At 39.9% G+C, this 20,083-nt stretch overlaps 4 protein-coding genes across 16 annotated transcripts; 3 read left to right on the top strand and 1 right to left on the bottom strand.

The window, feature by feature from the left end:
- The first annotated feature begins 70 nt into the window (after nucleotides 1-70).
- Nucleotides 71-2,511, top strand: LOC103860739 (peptidyl-prolyl cis-trans isomerase FKBP42). Of its 5 annotated transcripts, none has more exons than XM_009138402.3 (8): nucleotides 71-262; nucleotides 515-583; nucleotides 732-911; nucleotides 1,146-1,235; nucleotides 1,333-1,517; nucleotides 1,613-1,735; nucleotides 1,826-1,978; nucleotides 2,056-2,506. In XM_009138402.3, exons 2-8 carry the CDS (start codon nucleotides 544-546, stop codon nucleotides 2,389-2,391), a joined length of 1,107 nt encoding a protein of 368 aa, XP_009136650.1. In that variant the 5' UTR covers nucleotides 71-262; nucleotides 515-543; the 3' UTR covers nucleotides 2,392-2,506. The 5 variants fall into 5 exon arrangements, with proteins under 5 accessions (XP_009136650.1, XP_018513388.1, XP_033144787.1 ...); XM_018657872.2 differs by having other exon boundaries at nucleotides 73-217; XM_033288896.1 differs by having other exon boundaries at nucleotides 103-138; nucleotides 2,056-2,511.
- Nucleotides 2,453-6,594, bottom strand: LOC103860738 (F-box/WD-40 repeat-containing protein At3g52030). Of its 4 annotated transcripts, XR_004456840.1 has the most exons (11): nucleotides 6,173-6,513; nucleotides 6,046-6,100; nucleotides 5,873-5,971; nucleotides 5,393-5,496; nucleotides 5,132-5,221; nucleotides 4,912-5,054; nucleotides 4,752-4,836; nucleotides 3,999-4,669; nucleotides 3,576-3,911; nucleotides 3,284-3,489; nucleotides 2,453-2,744 (listed from the first exon to the last, which is right to left on the bottom strand). XR_004456840.1 is itself a non-coding variant. In XM_009138400.3 (8 exons), the coding sequence occupies exons 1-8, from the start codon at nucleotides 6,511-6,513 to the stop codon at nucleotides 4,303-4,305; spliced, it is 1,284 nt and encodes a 427-aa protein (XP_009136648.1). In that variant the 5' UTR covers nucleotides 6,514-6,594; the 3' UTR covers nucleotides 4,121-4,302. The 4 variants fall into 4 exon arrangements, 1 of the variants encoding a protein (XP_009136648.1); XR_004456839.1 differs by having other exon boundaries at nucleotides 3,284-3,911; XR_004456838.1 differs by lacking the exon at nucleotides 2,453-2,744 and having other exon boundaries at nucleotides 3,441-3,911; nucleotides 3,999-4,204; nucleotides 4,245-4,669.
- On the top strand, nucleotides 3,624-4,518 carry LOC103860737. Of its 2 annotated transcripts, XR_004456845.1 has the most exons (4): nucleotides 3,624-3,771; nucleotides 3,843-3,895; nucleotides 3,991-4,200; nucleotides 4,241-4,518. XR_004456845.1 is itself a non-coding variant. In XM_009138399.3 (3 exons), the coding sequence occupies exons 1-3, from the start codon at nucleotides 3,681-3,683 to the stop codon at nucleotides 4,120-4,122; spliced, it is 276 nt and encodes a 91-aa protein (XP_009136647.1). In that variant the 5' UTR covers nucleotides 3,624-3,680; the 3' UTR covers nucleotides 4,123-4,518. The 2 variants fall into 2 exon arrangements, 1 of the variants encoding a protein (XP_009136647.1); XM_009138399.3 differs by having other exon boundaries at nucleotides 3,991-4,518.
- Nucleotides 6,595-9,243: 2,649 nt separating the features above from the next.
- Nucleotides 9,244-12,413, top strand: LOC103860736 (zinc finger CCCH domain-containing protein 46). Of its 5 annotated transcripts, none has more exons than XM_018658088.2 (9): nucleotides 9,244-9,460; nucleotides 9,885-9,913; nucleotides 10,024-10,926; nucleotides 11,006-11,191; nucleotides 11,278-11,345; nucleotides 11,417-11,678; nucleotides 11,756-11,944; nucleotides 12,022-12,086; nucleotides 12,171-12,413. In XM_018658088.2, the coding sequence occupies exons 2-8, from the start codon at nucleotides 9,894-9,896 to the stop codon at nucleotides 12,080-12,082; spliced, it is 1,689 nt and encodes a 562-aa protein (XP_018513604.1). In that variant the 5' UTR covers nucleotides 9,244-9,460; nucleotides 9,885-9,893; the 3' UTR covers nucleotides 12,083-12,086; nucleotides 12,171-12,413. The 5 variants fall into 5 exon arrangements, with proteins under 5 accessions (XP_018513604.1, XP_018513605.1, XP_033144764.1 ...); XM_009138396.3 differs by having other exon boundaries at nucleotides 9,245-9,460; nucleotides 11,783-11,944; XM_033288872.1 differs by having other exon boundaries at nucleotides 9,304-9,455.
- The last annotated feature ends 7,670 nt before the right edge of the window (nucleotides 12,414-20,083 follow it).

Here is a 20,083-nt window from a genome sequence, read left to right as displayed (position 1 = left end):
AGAGCTCAAAGACTAGTAGAACTCAGTTTTATTTCTGGAAGGTTCGTTTTGGCTAAAGTGAAAACTTGAAGGTCTTTATTGTCATTTTATTTAACCAAAAATTGGAAAAAAAAAGCCATCCGTCTCTTCCACTCCCCGGCAGATCTCTCCCTCTCTATCGGTCGAGTCGTCTTCGTGAGTGACTTGGAAGACGAATCACACTTCTCCACCTTACTCTGTTCCGTTATGTTCGATGCTAAAACTTCTTGTTCTCCCTCCCATGGTTGCTGTTAAAAATAAGCTTTTATTGTTTTTTTCTTTCAACTGTCCGTATTTGTCCATAGTCAAATCACCATTTCATATATAATCCAAACTACTGTAATGAATTGTTCTGTCTCTAGTTAAACATACATCGTTTTAGTAGCTTTAGTTACAAAGTCTTCTTCTTGTATAATCAAATTCAACACTTAAAAAAGTTGTTTGTGTTCTTATTGACTTTGCCAATCATTTTAACACTAGACCCTTACTCATTCAGCTCTTCGAAGTTGAATAGATTGGAAACAAATGGATGAATCTCCTCTGGAGCAGCAAAGTCAATCTCATGGTATAAACTGCTGCCTGTTCATTCATTCATTCTCTGAATATAAAGTGGACTGCTTTATATTGTTTGTGATCTTACTTTTTTTTTTGTTTATTTGTTAAAGAATTGATTGACTAGTATTTTTTTTTCCTGCTGCATCATTTGGTTTCAGAACAAGAGAACGAAATAGTTACTGAAGGTAGTGCCTTTGGTCATGGTGAGCCTCCTTCTCAAGACGGTAGTGTTCCTCCCAAAGTTGATAGCCCAGTGGAAGTGCTGGATGAGAAAGTCAGTAAGCAGATCATTAAAGAAGGTCATGGCTCCAAACCATCCAAATACTCCACATGCTTCTGTAAGTACCCCCACTTAGCTCTCTGTTGATGATCATCTTCTCTAACTTCCCTTTATATTTCTTCTGTGGTGGACTCTCTTGACTGAGTCTCAACATTTTTTTCCTTGATATGGAATTGGAATTGTTGTGCTATAACTTGTAAAAGGGGTTTGTTTAAAATTTGGTGAATAGTTTCGTTTGGGTGTAAGGAACAGTTAAATCAAATTTCTGACCAAATTTCATACGGGCTCATAGTGCATTATAGGGCATGGACCAAACACACGCAGCATAAATTTGAGGATACATGGCAAGAGCAGCAACCTATTGAACTGGTTCTAGGAAAAGGTATGTGTCTCTCCATTAATGTTTGCTTTAATGTTAATATACATTTTGTTAAACGAGATTGTGCACTTAAGGAGTGGTGATGTTGTCTGTGAAACAGAAAAAAAAGAAATGACTGGTTTGGCCATGGGTGTTGCTAGCATGAAGTCTGGTGAACGTGCGCTCTTGCATATTGGCTGGGAACTTGGATACGGGAAAGATGGAAACTTTTCTTTTCCCAATGTTCCTCCTATGGCTGACTTGTTGTATGAGGTTGAAGTTATTGGCTTTGATGAAACTAAAGAGGCAAGTTTCTTATTTCCTTACCCTGACAACTCAAAAACCAAGTGTTATCCCAAGCTCTTTGTTTTGAGCTGACTTAAGAGGGATGGATTGTACAGGGAAAGGCTCGCAGTGATATGACTGTGGAGGAAAGGATTGGTGCAGCAGACAGAAGGAAAATGGATGGGAATAATCTGTTTAAGGACGATAAACTGGAGGAGGCCATGCAGCAATATGAAATGGTTATAGATCTTCCTCTCTACTGAGCGAGTCTTAATAGAGCTCTTTGGTCCCCTTAACTCTTATAAAAGTTATGGTTTTTGCTGTCTTAGGCCATTGCATACATGGGGGACGACTTCATGTTTCAGCTATATGGGAAGTACCAGGATATGGCTTTGGCAGTTAAGAACCCATGCCACTTAAACATGGCAGCTTGCTTGATCAAACTTAAACGTTACGATGAAGCAATTGGTCACTGCAACATTGTAAGCATTCATTATTGTAAGCGGTTATTACTATTTTTTTTCTTCTCAAAATCTAATGAAGCTGTGAAACTTATCAGGTGTTGACAGAAGAAGAGAAAAACCCAAAGGCCTTGTTCAGAAGAGGGAAGGCCAAGGCAGAGCTAGGACAGATGGATTCAGCTCGTGAAGATTTTCGAAAAGCTCAAAAGTATGCACCTGATGACAATGCGATTAGAAGAGAGCTGCGAGGCATTGCAGAGCAAGAGAAAGCTGTGTACCAAAAGCAAAAAGAGATGTACAAAGGAATATTTGGAGGAGGGAGAGATGAAAGTGGTGGCAAGGGAAAGAGCCGTAACTGGTTGATAATGCTATGGCAGTGGTTGGTGTCCCTTTTCAGCAGAATCTTGGGACGTAACAGGGTTAAAGCAGATTAATGTAATGAAAGGCAAAGAAGATCAACTCTTTTTATTTTCTTATGTTGTAATGACTTCGAGAGACATGGAACTTGTTAATCTTATTAAGGGAGAATTTACAAAACATAGTTGAGAACTGTGGTTTAAGAAGCTAATATGGTGAGCTAAACTACCATGAGGGATTGGGGAGGGTGACATGGTCCAGGCGAAGTAAGCAGAGACTCATAAGCATCAGATTTTTCATGTCTTCTTTCTTCCTTCTTCCCAATCTTGTCAGCCTCTGACATCATCCTTGAAACAGTTCTCTGGATTTCATCTAGACTTCGCTTCAAGGCTCTCCCACAACTTTGAAGTTTTTCTGATGACTGGATCAGCTGAATGTGAAAAAAATAAAACTACAATATGTAAAAATCACAGAGATAAAGAAATGGATAATGGAACATCATTGATCTGCAAGTGAGAACACAAAGCAGGAAAGAGACATTTAAAGCTGAGAAAACACACAATTCCAAGCAAACCATGATTACTTGAACAGCCAATCCTAAAACGCTACAAGAAGCTTTTTTCTGTGAAACAAACTTAAGGAGAATATGTAAGAGCAGTCTAGAGTTACAAGAGAAAGAACTGAAAATATAGTTAAAACCCAGTCGGTGGTTCCATCAGCGTGAGCCATGATTAAACCTTGCTGCAATTTGCCCAAATCAAATCAAATGTCAGCAAGTGAGACCCCAGGAACTGTGTAACACATAAGTAGCATTATAATACCTAGGAGCATATAGTAAGCCCTGTACATAATGGATGTCCCATCAATAAGCATCACTTTGAAGAAGCAGCGCTAGTTATCAACTCCAGTATAATAACTCTGAGACTTTAGAACTGAAATAGCATATATAAGTAAGCAAAGCATCATTACCTTGGTGGTACGTGCAAGAGAAGGAGAGATGATGAGAGAGTAGTTTCTCCTATTGCATAGATTTTCGATTCTTTCTCCATAACAAACGGGAGTGATGAGACAGATGCGACGTCATGAGGCCAAGAAGCATTTAACCTCAGCGGAGACACAATCACAATCAAAAGAAGTTCTTGTTGAGAGCTTGAAAAAAGACTAGACGAAGAATCCTGAGAGCAAAGCCAAGACAAGGACTGTCAAGGAACCTTCCAAAAATGAGGAGAGGGTTCTATAATGAGTCTATATATATATGGACCTTAATAGCCATTATATAGTCCCGCTTGAGAGTTGCTCTCTTCTATTACAACACAACCCTAGAGAGTACAGAGAGTGGAAACTCTAGAGACGAAGATCAAAGAAGATGACGCAGAGGAGCAATCAGTTCAAGGGGCAACAGAAAAAGAAGACCGTTGCTCTTAATCGCCATGGCAAATCCGTTCAAAATCACAAAGGTATATTCACTTCTTTTTTTTTGGCACATCCCTCACGATCTCTGTTTCTTATCTTCTTCCTCTACTTCCAGGGAAGAGATATATGAAACCGTCCAAGACAACGAAAGAGTTAGACACCGACCGGGTATGTTTCTATGTTCCTGTGTTGATTTGATCAAAAGCTTGTATCATTTTAGTTTTAAGTAAAATTGTCTATATTGATTTTGTTAACTGGAGCAGGAGCTTACCAAGTTCATAAACCATTGCAATGAAGTGAAAGCTGCCAACGCTGCTTGCAAAGAAGGTGGTCAACTTAATATCCTCAAAGCTGAGTCTCAAGCTGACACATCCAAGAAGTCTACCAAGTGTTAAAAACTTTTTGGAATTCTCACTACTATCAATCGATTTTGCGTCTCTGAATCATTTATATATTGCTATGGTTTCCAGTTTTGTCTCAAATACACAGAGTAATGCGATTTGTTTCCAGTTCTGTCACAAATACACAGCTTGAATCCATACGCTTATGACTTTCAATAGCAACTATTATGACTTTCATGAATGATTGAATTTCCATACGCTTATGAATTTACCACTGTGAGCTGTTACTACCTTCTTCATTCCCATTGCTATGCAGCTGATCTGAGGCCGAGTTTTCCTTTCGATTTTATCGATCTCGACATCTTGAGATACTCTTTTTCCTCTCCTTTTCTCAACCACGACTTGGCTCTGCCTTCTCAGAACTGTTGAAACTTTGTCGTCCATTATACAGCTTGACAGAACTCTGCCACTCTTCTGATCAACCACTCGCAGCACACCGTCTATTCCACCAGCAACCATAACCGATGTATCGTTCTTTAACTGTTGTATTGAGTACACCACATTAGGACTCACTCGATTTTCCCACACCTGTCTCATTTTCCTGTGGTAAAAGCTTTGTTACTACAATGCATCTCAAGATAGTGTTTTTGTAACACAAACCCAGCGGTTTTTAATTGACATACCTGAGGTCCCAGCATGAAACGTATCCAGCGGTTGTTCCAGAGAAGGCGAGATTGGAGCCTTGGTTAAAACAGATGGTCTGTATACCTGTGAAGAATCAGAGGGGATTGCTTTTAGGCATTCTCACTGGACATGTAATCTGTAATGGAGTTTTGAGTTTACCTCCTGCAGTTATCGTGGATTTAAGCATAGCCACTGGTTGATCTAGTAAAGGGTCTGATACTGTTACTCTTCCGAGTGAAGACCCGCTAAGAAACAGTTGATTGTCGCTCAAAGATAAGCACGTTATTGGCCCACCGTGAGTCCTGTCATCAGATAGTTTAGAGTCTCATATGAAATTGCAAAGAATTCTCATAACGACAACACAGTAGGCATATCGTACCTAATGATCTGAGAACATGTCTTACTGTACATATCAAATACACGAGCTGTTCCATCCTCGCATCCAACTACAGCTTCTGGGTCAATGTAACTGATTGATAAAGAAAACAAAAATCTTCATTAGCATAGATAGAGAAGCCAATCTACAGGCAAAATGGTATCAGAGTCGAAGTATCATAGCAATCATTGTCAGGTATATCACTGAAACAGGAAGGTTCCGTTCTACAGAACTAAATATTCCAAGAGTATCTTTTGGACATACCGCATACAAAGTCCCTTAGGAATGGTGCCTTCACGAGACGGAAAGATGCTTCTTTGTCCATTTCTCCTCCATATGCTAATCCGAGTACCAACCAATCCAACAATCTCAAAAACAAAAAATTTTAAAAGTTAGGCATTATATGCTACTGCTCGATATAGTTTGTGTTTCCAGTTTCCAACTTATATAGACAATAACATAATGTAAGCCAAAAGCAAAACGTATTTCCACTGTAAACATTCACTTACAAAAGTGACTAATTCTAGAGATCTAGCGAGACAAACATCAACATGAAAACAGATAACACTACTATAATGGCGCTTTCAATAATTCAAATCAGTGACTCAGCTGAGGTTTATGTAGCACCATTGATCATTAATTCCTTATTTAGCTCTTCAACTGATGAACAGTTTTCGTTGAATGTAGCTTAAAACATCCATAACCAGTAAGTTTTACACATGAATGTACTTGAGGAGGTTTTACCTTACTCTCGTCAAAATCGAAGTCAACCAAGGAAGCAGCATCAGGAAGTGAGTATTCCTCCATGCATTTATAACTATTCAACGACCAGAGACGCATAACCTGATAAAGCAATCACATCACCTTAGCCAATATTATCATCTAATAACAACACGATAAACACAAACAACACACACCTTATCACCTACACCAGTTAAAAGCAATCCCTTCTTCATTCGACACTGAGAGAATCTGATCATACATCAATCAACATTTAGAGCTATGCCAAAAAAAAAAAAAAACGAATTGTGAACATTGCCTCACCGGTGTGAGTGAGCTTCCCACCGCTCAATCTCGATTCGACCTCTTAGCAACGCCATCTTGTGATGCTTCATCGCGAAATCCTCCACGTCTATCTCGCGTGGCTGCTCCAGCGACGTGGAGCCGACCTGGTGCATCCTCCGGCATGAGGACTGTAGCAGCTTCAGCTTCTTGATAACAGCATACCAGGAGTTACAGACGACGGTACAGTGAACGAGATCGAATAAATCGAGAAAGGAGAAGATGATGCATAGTATGTCTGTGTCTAGAGATTCGAACGACGTTGGTGCTCTTCGTCGCGTCTTTCTCGCCGAGGATTCGCCGGCGGTCTCTGTTATCCCCATTTCTCTTCTTCTTTTTTTGCGAGGGGAGGAGAGAGACCTTTCGGTGTGAGCCAGAGTCTCTCCTGGGGTTTACCTAATGATTCAATTTTTTGAATTTATTTGCTATTAAAAATTAATTTAGTTAAGGATCCAAAAGCATAATCAAAACAGAACAAGAGAAGATGGATAATATTTCTGAGAGGAACAAAAATTGAATGTGACAAATATATATCATTCAAAATCTTGTAAAATTTTTAATGTAATAAAATAAAGGGATTAGTTTTTTTTTGACAAAAAATAATATTTGACTAAATTAATTAAATTGTGTTGTTTATTTGTTTTTAAGTTAATATGATGATCACACACTGTCTTTTCTATTAAAGAAAAGTTGCAATGTGTTTTTAAGTTGGAAGCTTTCATGAATATGTAATCTTGAAAGAAAATTGCACCTGATTTTTGAATTTCATAGGCTATTTGTTAAGAAAATTTGACAATAAATTTGTTGCAGAATATTTGATATGTTTTTAAAAAAGTATTTATTGGTTTGTTAAGTTTCATCATTTATTAAAATAGAGCTTAAAATAAATATGTACAAGTATTATTAAAATTATTTTGTTTAAGAAAATTTTAAATGTTTTTTCATGTTTTGCGCTCGAACTTAATTATTTGGGCAAATCTCCAAAATAGCACATTTCTAAGTTTATATCACAAAAATAGCACTCAAAAACTAAAATGACCAAAATAGCATTTTATCTTTTGAAAAATTTAAATTTTTTTATTTTTCAAAATTTGAAATCTTATTCCCAAAACCTCACTTCTTAACTCTAAACCCTAAAACCTAAACTCTAAACCCTAAACCCTAAATTCTAAACCCTAAACCCCACTTCTTGAGTGCTATTTTTGTGACTTTTGGCCTTAAGTGCTAGTTTGGGAATAAAAACTTGATTTAGTGCTATTTTGGTCTTTTTCTCTAATTATTTTATGATCGACAAGTTTGTCTCTAACAACAGAAGAAGATTTAACTAAAATTAATAGCATTATTTGTTATTTTTAAAGTACTATACATGTTTAATATTATACACATTAATGAAAGATTAATTTGAGTTCATTCCACCACTGGATCAACATGAAAGTAATGAAATGTAAGCGAGACCAAAACATATAGGTCGGTACAAGTTAGAAATCAGAGGTGGTACATGTTAATTAGAAATCAGAGGGTACTAGGAAGAGGAGTGTTTCGAATAAAGCTAGTAAAGATAGTAAAAGCACGTACAGGCTGGTCGATAGCCACACTATGGCATGCTGCTCTCACAGTTGCAAACGTAAAATTCCCTTTGTATTCCTCTATGAACCCTCCCACTTCTCCTCCAGAAAACCACTGACGCCATGACTTTTCAACCGTTAGATTCATATTCTTGATCATGTCCCCGTCACCTGGACCACCAAGTCCAAGTCTCCACTGTACACAATGATTCGAACGCCCTGACTCAGTATCTTGTGGAGGAGATCAGAAGAGGAACCAATATGAGGTCTATATCATCTTGGCTCCAAGAATTTGTTATGGTATGGTTGCAAGGATGCCACACGTACGGTAGATTCGTGGGCTTGACATGTATCGCTTTCTGAACCGTTTCACTGTTCAGATAAGCCAACAAGTAGTATTCACTGCATGGATCATACACCGCTACTGTGATGCTTTTCTGGGGTTCACTAGTCAACGTGGTGTTTTTGTATACTGGAGTATGTTGTACCAGTCCACATTTCATCAGATTTTCTATTTTCGACATCGCATCGAAACATTTATCAGAATGAGATTGTTCTAGCCATAGGAAAGGAAAAAATACTAGTTGCTTGTATATGTTCTCTTACTTGGGCTCTTCTCATTCAATATCTTTGGATCTTTTGAGATGGGAGAAGGTTTTAGAAGAAAAAGAGAGATGAAAGATTTGAAAATTAATGGCTACATCTTATATGTTTGTGTTTTTTTGGTTTTTGACAACTATTTAAACATATACTGGAAGCTCTAAAAGATAAGTTGTGTTTATATGGTTATAAGGAAAAAATAACAATTTTTGGTTTTTATTTATTTAATGAGACATGAATGATTTTTAAGAGTAAATAATTAAAATCCTTCAATGTTAAATAATATGACAATTCTCTCAAATAGTCATTTTTAAGTTTTTGTCACAAAAATAACATTCGAAAAAAAAAACCAAAATAACCCTTTTTATTTTAAATTTTTTAATATTTATTTTTTATTTTTTAAAATTTGAAACTCTATCCCTAAAACTTCACTTCTTAACTCTAAACTCTAAACTCTAGTGTAAATTAGTTAACCTTAGGGTAAAAATATAGTTTTACTCTTTAATAAAACTTATTTTGGTTTTTTTTTTATAGAGAATTATTTTTGTGATAAATTTTTTTTAAAAAAAAACTATTCTAAAAAATTTCTCTGAATAATATGCAATAACTATTTATAAATTACATCAGTGGTTTGTATATCAAACTGTTGTGTTGTATATCAAACTATTGAGGTGCCCTAATCTTCTGCGGTGTCTCCATCTCATCTTTTGCTTGCAACTTCGTAATTACATATACATATATAATATATACATACATATAAATGTAATTTTAGATATTTAGAGGGATCAGTGACGAAAAAAAGAAAAAGAAAACTTACCCAGCGATACAGCTGGTCTGCATATCAATTACCGGCGCTTGAATAACACGTCCCAACGTAGGGCGTTTGGAAGTCCACAAAGTCCAAATGAAAAATGGGTTGTGTCTTGTGTCAGAGAACACGTGCAAGGACTATATGCAAACCATCTTTTAAAACAGTTTACAATCTTTCTCTCTCTCATCTTCTCCGACCACACACACACACAACATAGAGATCCCATATCCAGAAGAAACTTCCTCATAACTCAGATCTACTCTCTCTCAACAACATACACAAGCAACTAGTAAAGTACGTACACCTTCTCTCTCTCTCTCTGACTTAAACTTTTTTCTGATGATAAAATCTTTACATGATGAAACATCTTTCTTCATCTATTCCCCAAAGGAGCAGTAAGCGTCAGTCACTGGCAGAAGTTTCACTCTTGGCACTAATTAATAATGTCGATCAACTTGACTTTTTCAGGCATTTAAAATTTACTTCTTTTTTTTTTTGGTAATCCTTTAACGTCACTTTTTTTTTTATCAAAGTACTTTTTACTTCACTCATCGAATGTTCGAAACTAATAAACGTTTACATTTGCATACATAACGTTTACTTTTGCATACAATAAAAAACTTCTTTTCTTCTTTTATCATAGACAGTTTTTTTACCTTTCCCTTTTGTTTCAACTTTTTTAACTTTGATTAATTCATCGTTACTGGTTGTCTCACAGGAAACAGAGATGCATGTTTATACTGAAAGGTATTCTTCTTTCTTTTTTTTGTCCAAAAAAAAAAAGAAATTGTAGTTATTGCTCAAAAAAAAGTTTGTAGTTAAAAAAAAGATTAATTAACTTGTCCTTGGAACTAAAGTCCAACACAAGGAACAGAGAGACCTCTTAACGACAACAACTACTCTGTACACAACAAGACACCAAACACTCTCTCTCTCTACAAAACCATCACTCCTTCTCTCTACTCTAATTCAAGAGAGAGAGAGAAAGACATGGATGGGTACGAAGCAACTAGGATTGTGCTCTCTAGGATCCAAGCTTTAGACCCAGAAAACGCATCAAAGATCATGGGTCTCCTCCTTCTCCAAGACCACGGCGAGAAAGAGATGATAAGGCTAGCTTTCGGTCCAGAGACTCTTGTTCACTCTGTAATAGTAAAAACCAAGAAAGAGTTAGGTCTCATGACAAGGACTCATTGGAGGAGTCAAGAGGAGTTAATTAGCCCTAAGAACAACAACAACAACAACCGTCGTGGCTCTTCTCTCAACCCTGCTTCTCTGCCCTTCTACGCTAACGGAGGAAGATCTTTGGCCAACGAGTTCGAGTGTATAGACGATGTGAACTCAAGAGCGAAGAACCTTTTGGACTCTGTGCATGCCCGAAGTGGTGGATGCGTGTTGGACGGTTTAGGGTTTGGTGATTCTGATTTAGGGTTTGGAGGTGTACCATGTTCTTACTTCGCTAGAGGCTTCTGCAAAAACGGAAGTAGCTGCAGATTCATCCACGGTGATGAAGGAGCCGAGATGGTTAGCTCTCCAAGGAGATTCGAGCTTCTTAGGTCTAACTCTGTACCTCCAAGACTTGCTCACCACTTCATCACTCGCTCTTCTTTCATGATGGGAGATGAGTTACAGAATCTTGGAAGATGGAGGTCTGAGAGGATTGATCTCTCTGCTATGTCGTCTCCAGCTTCCAGACAGATCTATCTGACATTCCCTGCCGACAGTATGTTCAGGGAGGAAGATGTGTCTAATTATTTCAGGTAATGGCTGCAAACACAATCAGTTAACATGTAATTGTTTCTTATGTGACTTTAAGTTGTTGTTATTGTTGGGTAATAGTACTTTTGGACCAGTTCAAGATGTGAGGATACCATATCAGCAGAAGAGGATGTTTGGGTTTGTGACATTTGTGTACCCTGAGACTGTCAAGAGCATTCTTGCTAAAGGGAACCCTCACTTTGTGTGTGACTCAAGGGTTCTTGTTAAGCCTTACAAGGAGAAAGGCAAAGTCCCTGACAAATACAGGTATTTAAACTAGTACTAGTAGTAGTAGTTGTAGTAGTAACTATCATACTTTCGGGTCTGATTGTTCCTTGAATAATTTCTTGTAGAACTAACCAAACACCAGAGCGGGAGCTGTCCCCAACGGGTCTTGCTTCTAGCCCCAGGGATGCTATAGGTAAGCAAACACTAAATCTCTCTGTCTTAACCTTTTGCTTGTGCGTAGTAGTGATTTGCTTGTGGTGCAAGGAGGGAGAGGGTTTTACAACAAGGGACAAGATGCTTTGTGGAGAAGCAAGTTTGAAGAAGAGATTCTTGAGCTTCAGAGTAGAAGGCTAATGAATCTGCAGCTTCTTGACGTCAAGAAGCATTTCCAACTCAATTCCCCTACTACTCCACACATTCATTCCCCAAATCCTTTTAGCCAAACACTTGCATCTCCACGTCCATTGCCTGTGAAAGGAAGTTCAAAAGAAGGATCTGATGATGACACAATGAACCTACCAGAGAGGTATGTGTACTCATGAATCATGACCAAGGTATTGTTATTGTGTGTTTGGAGCTTTAAGGTTGAATTTGAATAGCAAGTTTTTTTTTGTGGGATGGTGGTAACAGGCTGGAGGATAGCTTGCCTGATAGTCCATTTGCGTCGCCCTTACTTCTGTCTGCAGACAACAACGGATCAGATTTGTGGTCACCTTCTTCTGATAATGACGATAACTCTACTCCTTCTACACTCTCTGACTCCTCCAATTCTTTCAGCTGCCAAATGCCTAGGTTTCAAGATTCAACTACGGTTTATGTTTCTGCTATCAAGTAAATGGTAATCTAACATTGCTTTAATGAAACAATAGGTTGCTGCAAGTTGAGATGTTATCCGGTAGGGGTGGACCGACCTGCCGTGTTGGGATATAAGCAGGTAGGAGTAGAGTAATGGCTGGTGAGCACACTAAACAACAATCTTATTATGTTAAAATTTTATTTGTCTTTGTTGTTGTTGCAGGAAGAGAGGTGAGTAAGTAAGAAAACAGAGGAAGTTAAAGAAACTAATAATATTGAGACTCATAGCAACCAAAAGATGCAGAGATGTAAAAAATGAAGCTGTATAATTTGATGTAAGAGATAGAGAAGAGAGAAAAGATTGTTGTACCATTTCTCCAGCTTTAATGTGTAACGTGATGGACCACACAAGATGATGTAATATGATATGATATAAATATATAAAACAAGAACTAGTGTAGTCTCTCTAAAGATTTACAAAAGAAAGAGATTACAATTTGTGTTTGAAAAGTGTGAGTTGCTACCCTCTCACTCTAATCACTCTCCCAACTTGAAAAAGACCAAGATATTCAGTTTTGGTTATATTTTCTTCAACTATAATCTTAAGATTTGGTTGTATGAGGTAGGTTTTGTGTCAATGTTATTAAATGTAACTTTATTGAGGTGGAAAGTCTAAAAGGAGTAGGTGCTAACATCCATGGTTATTACCGTGATTTAAATAAAAAAAAGAAGCAGAATGTTATGGACATATTGCACATGCAAAGACTAAATTTATGATAGGTATTCAAATTAAATGAAATGTGTGATATTTTGTGTATCATTTATGATTTTGGCAAAGACACGGACAGTGGCGTTAGGTGGGGCACGCGAGAGAGAGAGAGAGAGAGAGAGAGAGAGAGAGAGAGAGAGAGAGAGAGAGAGAGAGACAGAGTGCCATAAACTAACAACAGTATGACGCTTCTATTATGTGAAATTTGGAAATAAGACTCTCCACTTCTTTGATAAACAAAAAAGACTCTCCAGTTCATCATACATCATCTATGATTAAATGAATGTGAAGGCCATATTCTCTTTTCGGGTATAATAATACGCATATGTGATGTGAATATGTGATATGTGTGTCATACAGCGATTTTCAAGGGTCTTGCTATAGATTGTAAATATATATAAAATAATTTGACGTAAACGAACAAGTGTGATTAGTATAGATCAACTGTGTATAATGAGCATATATACAAAAGCTGAATGCTGACCACTATGTTGGATACGGGCCGATTAACATCGAGACCTAGGAGTCGATCCCGCCCAACAGCTCTAAAAGAAGCCCATAAAAGAACTGTGACCCATTATAAACTCGGTCACATCACAATAGCCGATCCACCAACTCTCTAGAACGGACTGACACACGCAATCAAGTGTCAGAAAGGAGAAGAGCCCCATTTGCTACGATGACATCATGTAACATGACGCCGAACACATGTATCAATTGCTCCACCGATCATTGCTCCAAGTCAGACGGTAATGATTAGTTAAGTGGTCTCCATGCAACGAGACGCCTATAAAAGAGGAGGGAGTCAAGCGAGAGCAAAGGAGACAAAGAGCAAAAGAAACAGAGAGAAAGGGAGATAGAGAGAGAAATAGTTTTGATGACGAGTTCTTTGTTCTTTATATCTCTTTTCGACTTGTAACTTACGCTTCATATTAACCAAGCTTTTGACTCCCAAATTTCTTTGATTACTTAATATGTTTTAATCTATGTTACCGGATTTAAGATTCAAACACACTACAAATATTAGTGTGTATTCTAGCATTTTAAGTGATTGAAATAGTATTATATTCTTTTTTTTGCTAAATTATAAATATCATATAAATGAAAAGAAGATTTTGCAATCTTAAGTTTGAGCCATCTTGGCAAAAAGAAATAAAAACAAGATGGATCACCATTTTAACCTACAAGAACTTTACTATCTCAACCACATGGACATAAGAAAACAAAAGTGCTTCCTGCCTTTCCTTGCTGAGATTATGTTTCTCACCTCCTTATCAATGCAATGGAAGATTGAAGCAGGAGAGAGTGAGCTGTGATTGTGTATCAGATTGTTCCTTTGCTTCCATAAATGGTAGACCGTAGCTTGTGTAGCCAGTTTCCTAAGAAGCTTTAGCTCTGGTGTCGCTGCATCTCTGATCCAAGATAGTAGTTCTGCCCAGTCCGAGAAGCTCGCTAATGGAGGGTGACATCTACTGAATACCATACTCCAGATATCACGTGAGTACTCGCAGCCGAGGAATAGGTGGTCCCTTGTCTCCACTTCTCTTGAACAGAACGTACAGTCCGCTGCGATCATCATTCCCCACGAGGCAAGCCTGTTCCTCGTTGGTAATCTATCATAGTTTGCAACCCACATCGTGAAGGCGTGCTTAGGAACTGCCCCTTTGAACCAGACCACATCGCACCAGTTAACTTCCTCCTGCCTTGGCCTGAGCATCTCCCACGTGGTAGCAGACCTGAAAGAACGAAAAGGGAAATCACCAGCAACCCATTCATATATATCATCAGTATCAGGATCAAGAGGTAAAGAAATAGTTGTTATGTGGGAGTGAAGTTCCACTTCCTGATCTGATCTCGGATGAGGGAGACACCACGCGGATCCTTGAATGGCATCAGCAACTACAGCTTCTCTTCTAACACGAAGGGCTCTTGGTCCCGCAGGGCCAATAAAATCGATTAACTGACCCATAGGCGACCAAACATCAAACCAGAACCTAGCAGTCTGCCCATTTCCTATAGTGATTCTGCAAAACCGAAGCGCTAGTGGGCGGAGCTTGAGGAGCCTCTTCCAGGCCCACGAATCAGTAGCAGAGTGATTAATGGTCCAGAAGGATTGATCTTGTAAGTGCTTGTTCCAGTGCCATTCAGCCCAAAGGGAGGGAGCTTTCGACAGCAGGATCCAGATGAATTTAAGACATAACACCTGGTTCCAGACAGTGAAGTTACGCAGTCCTAATCCTCCCTCCTGCTTAGGCAGGCAAACGGTTGACCAAGCTATTTTTGCGATACCTCGCTTATCGCTGTTTCCTGACCATAAAAACCTAGAACACAGAGACTCTATATTCTTTACGCAGCCTTTAGGAAGCAAGAAAGCCGAAGTCCAGAAGTTTACAATTCCGAAGATAACAGTCTTCAGCAGTTGCAATCTTCCGGCAAAGGACAAGGTCTTTACTGTCCAGGACTGGAAGCTTAAGGTGATCTTATTCATCAGAGGAGCGTACTCAGAAATCTTAAGCTTACGGCTCATTAGGGGCAGACCTAAATACCTGATAGGTAGCTTTCCGGAGGCAAAACCATATCTCGCGATTGCAGTTGACTCTATATCATCAATACCCGTTGTGAATAGTTCAGTTTTGGTGGTATTTATCTGAAGCCCGGACCAGGACGCAAAGTCATCAAGACATTCGGAAATTCCGTGCAGACTGTTACTACTCCCGTCGAAGAATACCATAACATCGTCTGCAAACATCAGATGAGAGATCTTTAAATTTTCTGTTCCTGGGTGATAGCCAATATAACCAGCCTCGTATCTAGATTTGAGCAATCTGGACAGGGTTTCCATAGCTAACACGAATAGGTAAGGGGACAATGGGTCGCCTTGGCGGATCCCTTTAGTGCTGTGAAAGAAACCCCCGGAGACTCCGTTCACAGAAACAGAGAACGAGGCTGTAGAGATACACTGCGAGATGAGCTGAATGTAATATTCAGGTATTGCCAACGCACGGAGAGAGGCAAGAACGAAGTCCCATCTAACACAGTCAAACGCTTTCCTCAGATCTACCTTTAACATACCACGAGGGGATAGGGAATGAGTGTGATACCCATTTACCAAATCCGTAGCAAGCAGCACATTTTCAGCTAATAAACGCCCGGGGAGGAAAGCCGATTGAGACTTGGAGACCATAAGAGGAAGTATGTCCTTCAGCCTAGAAGCCAGCAGCTTAGCAATCACTTTGTAGCAAGTGTTTAGGCAAGAGATTGGCCGAAAGTCCGTAGTGAGGGAGGCATTCGGCTTTTTCGGAATGAGCACCAAGGAAGCAGAGTTCCATTGCTTTAAGAGACTACCTGATTCGAAAAACTCCTGAATCGCTGCAGTGATTTCCGGACCAACTACAGACCAAGTGGCAGTAAAAAACTCCGAAGAATAACCATCCGGCCCTCCAGTTTTGTTCCTTGGAAGAGAGAAGAAGGCACTCCTAATTTCCTCCGGTGAGAACTTTTTCAGGAATTCTGCAGATTGCTCCTCCGAGCACTTGAAGTCAAAAAGGAGATCAAGGTCGCTTTGAACAAACAGAGGCTGAGACACAGGCCTTCCAAGAAGGTCCGAGAAGTAATCAACACACAGCTTTTGGATACCCGAAGAAGAGTCAACCCGCTCACCTGAGTCAGAGAGTAAGAAGTGAATTTGATTCATTGCTTGACGAGATGCCGCATACCTGTGAAATAGACGGCTGTTTCCATCTCCAAAGGCCAACCAGGTGATGCGAGATCGTTGAAAAAAGAAAGCTGCCTCCGCCGATGATAACACTTCCCAGTCGTTCAAAGCTTGAAGTTCTGACGCAGCATTGATCGTTGTAGGATCCGCTAGCATGGAGGATTGAGCGAGCAGAAGCTTTTCATGCGCTGCAGCAGTCTTCTTCTCTATTCCTGAATAATTTTGATAACTGAAGTCTTTGATGCATTTCTTTAGCATTTTTAACTTCTTTGAGACTCTGAACATGGCTGAGCCCGAGATGCTAAAGCAAAACCAGTTTTCAGCGACCATGGTAACAAACTCCGGGTTCTGCAGGAGGAAATTATAGAACCTGAAGGGCTTCTTAGCCTTAAGTTGGTCCGGAGCTAGACAGATCGTCATGACAGCGTGGTCTGAAAAGTCCGGGCTTCCAAATAAAGCAAGCGCAGAAGGAAATGACTCATACCATTCTCCATTAACTAGACATCTGTCAAGCTTCTTGGCCACAGGAACACTCTTGCGCTTGTTCCACCAAGTAAACGTGCTTCCCCTGAAGTTAAGATCTTCTAAGCTAGTGTCGAACAAGCACTGATTGAAGTCTCTAATCCTCTTGTCTAAATTCAGAGTCTTATAAGCTGAGTGCTCCACCGGATCTCTAATTTGGTTGAAGTCACCGAGAGTCAACCAAGGGACAGCGTCCAGACCATTAGTGGAGGCAACATTTCTTATCTCCGACCAGAGATCCTCCCTCTCAGCAGGATCATTAGAGGCGTAGACAACAGAAATAACCACCTTTGATTGAGACGACGGCCAAGTAACCTCTGCAGTAATCAACTGGAGAGATTTAGATATAATAGTAACATGCAGGGAAGGGTGCCAGATCAGCCAGATTTTTCCAAGAGGAGAGAAAGCATAGTTCTCAACAGAAGACCATCCCGGGAATATATCCGAGACAAATTTATTCATCTTGGACTGCTTTACATGAGTTTCAAGCAGTCCACCAAAAAGAGGAGTATTTTTCCTAAACCATTTACGTAATCCGCTGCGGTGATTGAGTTTATTTAGACCGCGAACATTCCAGCAAAAAATGTCTATCGACATAAAATTAATTTATTTTGGGGCCCTTGCCCCGCTTCCCTTTCTGACCTGAGAATCTCTTCTTGTTTCGAACCACCTCAAAATCTGGTTCATGCTGACTGAACTCACCTTCCTCTAACTCAGATTCTGAAGATTCCACGTCTGATGAGTCAGGCTGCACATCTGAGTGAGAGGAGTGAGATATGCATGAGTCACATCTTGGCACCACAGGCCTCAAGTACGACGGCGTGCCACTAGACTCCCCTATAGCCTTGTCTTTATCTGTACCAAGTTTAGACTGAAACACCACCTCTGTCTGAACTGTCGCTATCTGGAGCTCCTTAGACGATTGAACCGGGAGAGGAGGGTATGGAGATTGTTCAGCGCGATGGGGTGTTGTTTGGACGGGTAGAGTGGGATTAGGATCCACTACCACCCATTTCTGCTTCTCCTTGGATCTACCACGCCGAGTTTTTCTGCCGGCCTCCTCCTTTTTCCGCTTTTGAGGGCAGTTAACAAGAGTATGTGAAGTGGAGTTGCACTGGGAGCAAGCTTTCGGGATTTTTGGGCATCGCTTTGTAGCGTGACCCACCTCTTTACACCCCTCACATACAGGAGGCATCCAAGGACTTGAGACCAACACTCTACAAATTTCTCCTGTTTCAAATTGCACATTAACAGCCTCAGGAAGCGGTTTCCTCGGATCTATCACTGTGAAGACTTTAGCCACTTCTAGATTAGTCTTATTTGCAGTCGTTGGATGTAAGTACTTAGGGTGACCAACCAATCCTGCGATACGTTCCAAACCATCCTCGTTGAAGAACTGAAAAGGCACTTTCCTGAGCTCAAGCCAAATGGGCGCTGAGGTGAGCTCGGGTTTGACTGGAACAACACCCGGTTCCCATTTATCGACGAACATTGTTTGCCCTTCTATCTGCCAGAGCCTTTGATGAATGACTCTGTTCCTAGTTACAGCATTAGGAATTCGGAATAGGAAGGCGAAGCCCTCCATCTTTGAAACCACAATGTCCCTGTAATGTTTGCTCCAAATGCCATTGACGATATTATGGAGCGTTCCCTGCGAAGGAGGGTCCGAGTAAAACTGACCCATTACAAACGGTTCCCAGGATTTCCTATTCTTTTCTATTACAGAGTTTGGAATCTTGATGCAAGTTTCACCTGATGGGAGAGTAAAGGCTTCACCTTTCTTTGACAATCTCTTACCAAGACCCTTCGCATGAGCACACCAAGTATCGGACGAAGGGATCACATTCTCCATCTTCTGCGGAGCATTTTCCAGAACAGGCTGAGCAGAACTTGCATCAACGCCAACTCCAGCAACCGATTCAACCACAACAGGGGGAGCTATGGTTACACCTTCGTCTGAAGCTAATTGCGAGCTCAAAGAATCATTGTTGGCATCAGCATTAGCTAAATTTAGTGGTGGGGAAGAAGCATCCTTTATATCTCTGACTACTATGTCTTGAGTCACTGTATCTGGGGAGCTCGACGGTGGCACCTCGGAGCTCGACCCAAGATTATCAGACGGGGCTTCCAGGATCGTGAAAGATGGATCTGCCGAGGTATCGACGATCACTGTCTTGTCCGACGAAGCTGGTATGATGTGGACGGCGAGATCTGAAACTTCTAGCGATTGTTGAGCAACCGTGTCAGCCGGCGAGCCGATTTGGGCATCTGAAACAATCGGAGCGGAGTCCAGATCCAGGTCCTTCACTATTGATTTGGATTGGGATGATTTGGCCGACGACGCACCCTTCGGAGGGGACTTCGACGGCGAGGATTTCTTCGGTTTCTTCTTCTTCATCTGCTTCGGCGGCGACGGGGCAGATAATTGAGTGAGCACCCGACGTCTGAGGAGACGCCGGTGAGCGGCGGATAAAGCAGGCACGGTGACGGAATCGCCTCAAAAGTCGCACCGGAGAGAGAAAGTTACCGTTTAACTCTTTATTTAATAGTATTATATTCATGGTGAGATTAATGCACAATGTGTTTATTTAATGACATGAATTTAGAAGATTGATTATTTTGTTGTGACCTGGTCTAACAGTTACTTAGTAATAGCAGAAGATGCATTGTGTTCAGCTTATTTCTTTTATTATTTGATGTCGCCTAGCGGTATTTTGTTTTTTTAATCTATATTATAAAAACAAAAATAATAAAACCGCATCGAATTAGAAAACACAGGAGGAAGAAAACAATGGGATCCCACGAGCCATCACACATGCAGTGCCGTGTGGTGTGGGGGAGATATATGCCAGAAGTTGTGTTTTGTGGAGACATCTCCATAAATATACTGTTTAAAATAAAATAAAAACTCCATAAATATACTCCGAATATTGTAAATTAGACTATATGTGGAATGTCAATTTCATGTCCTTTCCCATGCAATTAACAAGCGTAACGGAGACCCCTTTTTTTGTTTAAAAATCATAGAATGTATGTCACTTGGTCAGTGAAAAAAAAAAAAAAAAAAAAAAGTATGTCACTTGGTCAGACATTGTTGGACAGAGAAAGGCCTGAATTCCTGAAATTAGTT

The sequence above is a fragment of the Brassica rapa genome, chromosome A03 (genome assembly GCF_000309985.2).
Source record: "Brassica rapa cultivar Chiifu-401-42 chromosome A03, CAAS_Brap_v3.01, whole genome shotgun sequence".
Lineage (NCBI taxonomy): Eukaryota > Viridiplantae > Streptophyta > Magnoliopsida > Brassicales > Brassicaceae > Brassica > Brassica rapa.
Note: the sequence above shows the minus strand (reverse complement) of the source record. Positions and strands in the feature narration are given on the sequence as shown.

Coding starts and splice junctions, on each gene's coding strand:
- LOC103860739 (XM_033288896.1), top strand. CDS start 544: ATGGATGAATCTCCTCTGGAGCAGCAAAGTCAATCTCATG. Junction 912..1,145: donor CAAATACTCCACATGCTTCT/GTAAGTACCCCC, acceptor ACGGGCTCATAG/TGCATTATAGGGCATGGACC. Junction 1,979..2,055: donor CAATTGGTCACTGCAACATT/GTAAGCATTCAT, acceptor GAAACTTATCAG/GTGTTGACAGAAGAAGAGAA.
- LOC103860736 (XM_018658088.2), top strand. CDS start 9,894: ATGCATGTTTATACTGAAAG. Junction 11,192..11,277: donor AAAGTCCCTGACAAATACAG/GTATTTAAACTA, acceptor AATTTCTTGTAG/AACTAACCAAACACCAGAGC. Junction 11,679..11,755: donor ACAATGAACCTACCAGAGAG/GTATGTGTACTC, acceptor TTGAATAGCAAG/TTTTTTTTTGTGGGATGGTG.
- LOC103860737 (XM_009138399.3), top strand. CDS start 3,681: ATGACGCAGAGGAGCAATCAGTTCAAGGGGCAACAGAAAAAGAAGACC. Junction 3,772..3,842: donor ATCCGTTCAAAATCACAAAG/GTATATTCACTT, acceptor CTCTACTTCCAG/GGAAGAGATATATGAAACCG. Junction 3,896..3,990: donor AAGAGTTAGACACCGACCGG/GTATGTTTCTAT, acceptor TAACTGGAGCAG/GAGCTTACCAAGTTCATAAA.
- LOC103860738 (XM_009138400.3), bottom strand. CDS start 6,513: ATGGGGATAACAGAGACCGCCGGCGAATCCTCGGCGAGAAAGACGCGA. Junction 4,837..4,911: donor ATCCACGATAACTGCAGGAG/GTAAACTCAAAA, acceptor GATTCTTCACAG/GTATACAGACCATCTGTTTT. Junction 4,670..4,751: donor GTTTCATGCTGGGACCTCAG/GTATGTCAATTA, acceptor CTTTTACCACAG/GAAAATGAGACAGGTGTGGG.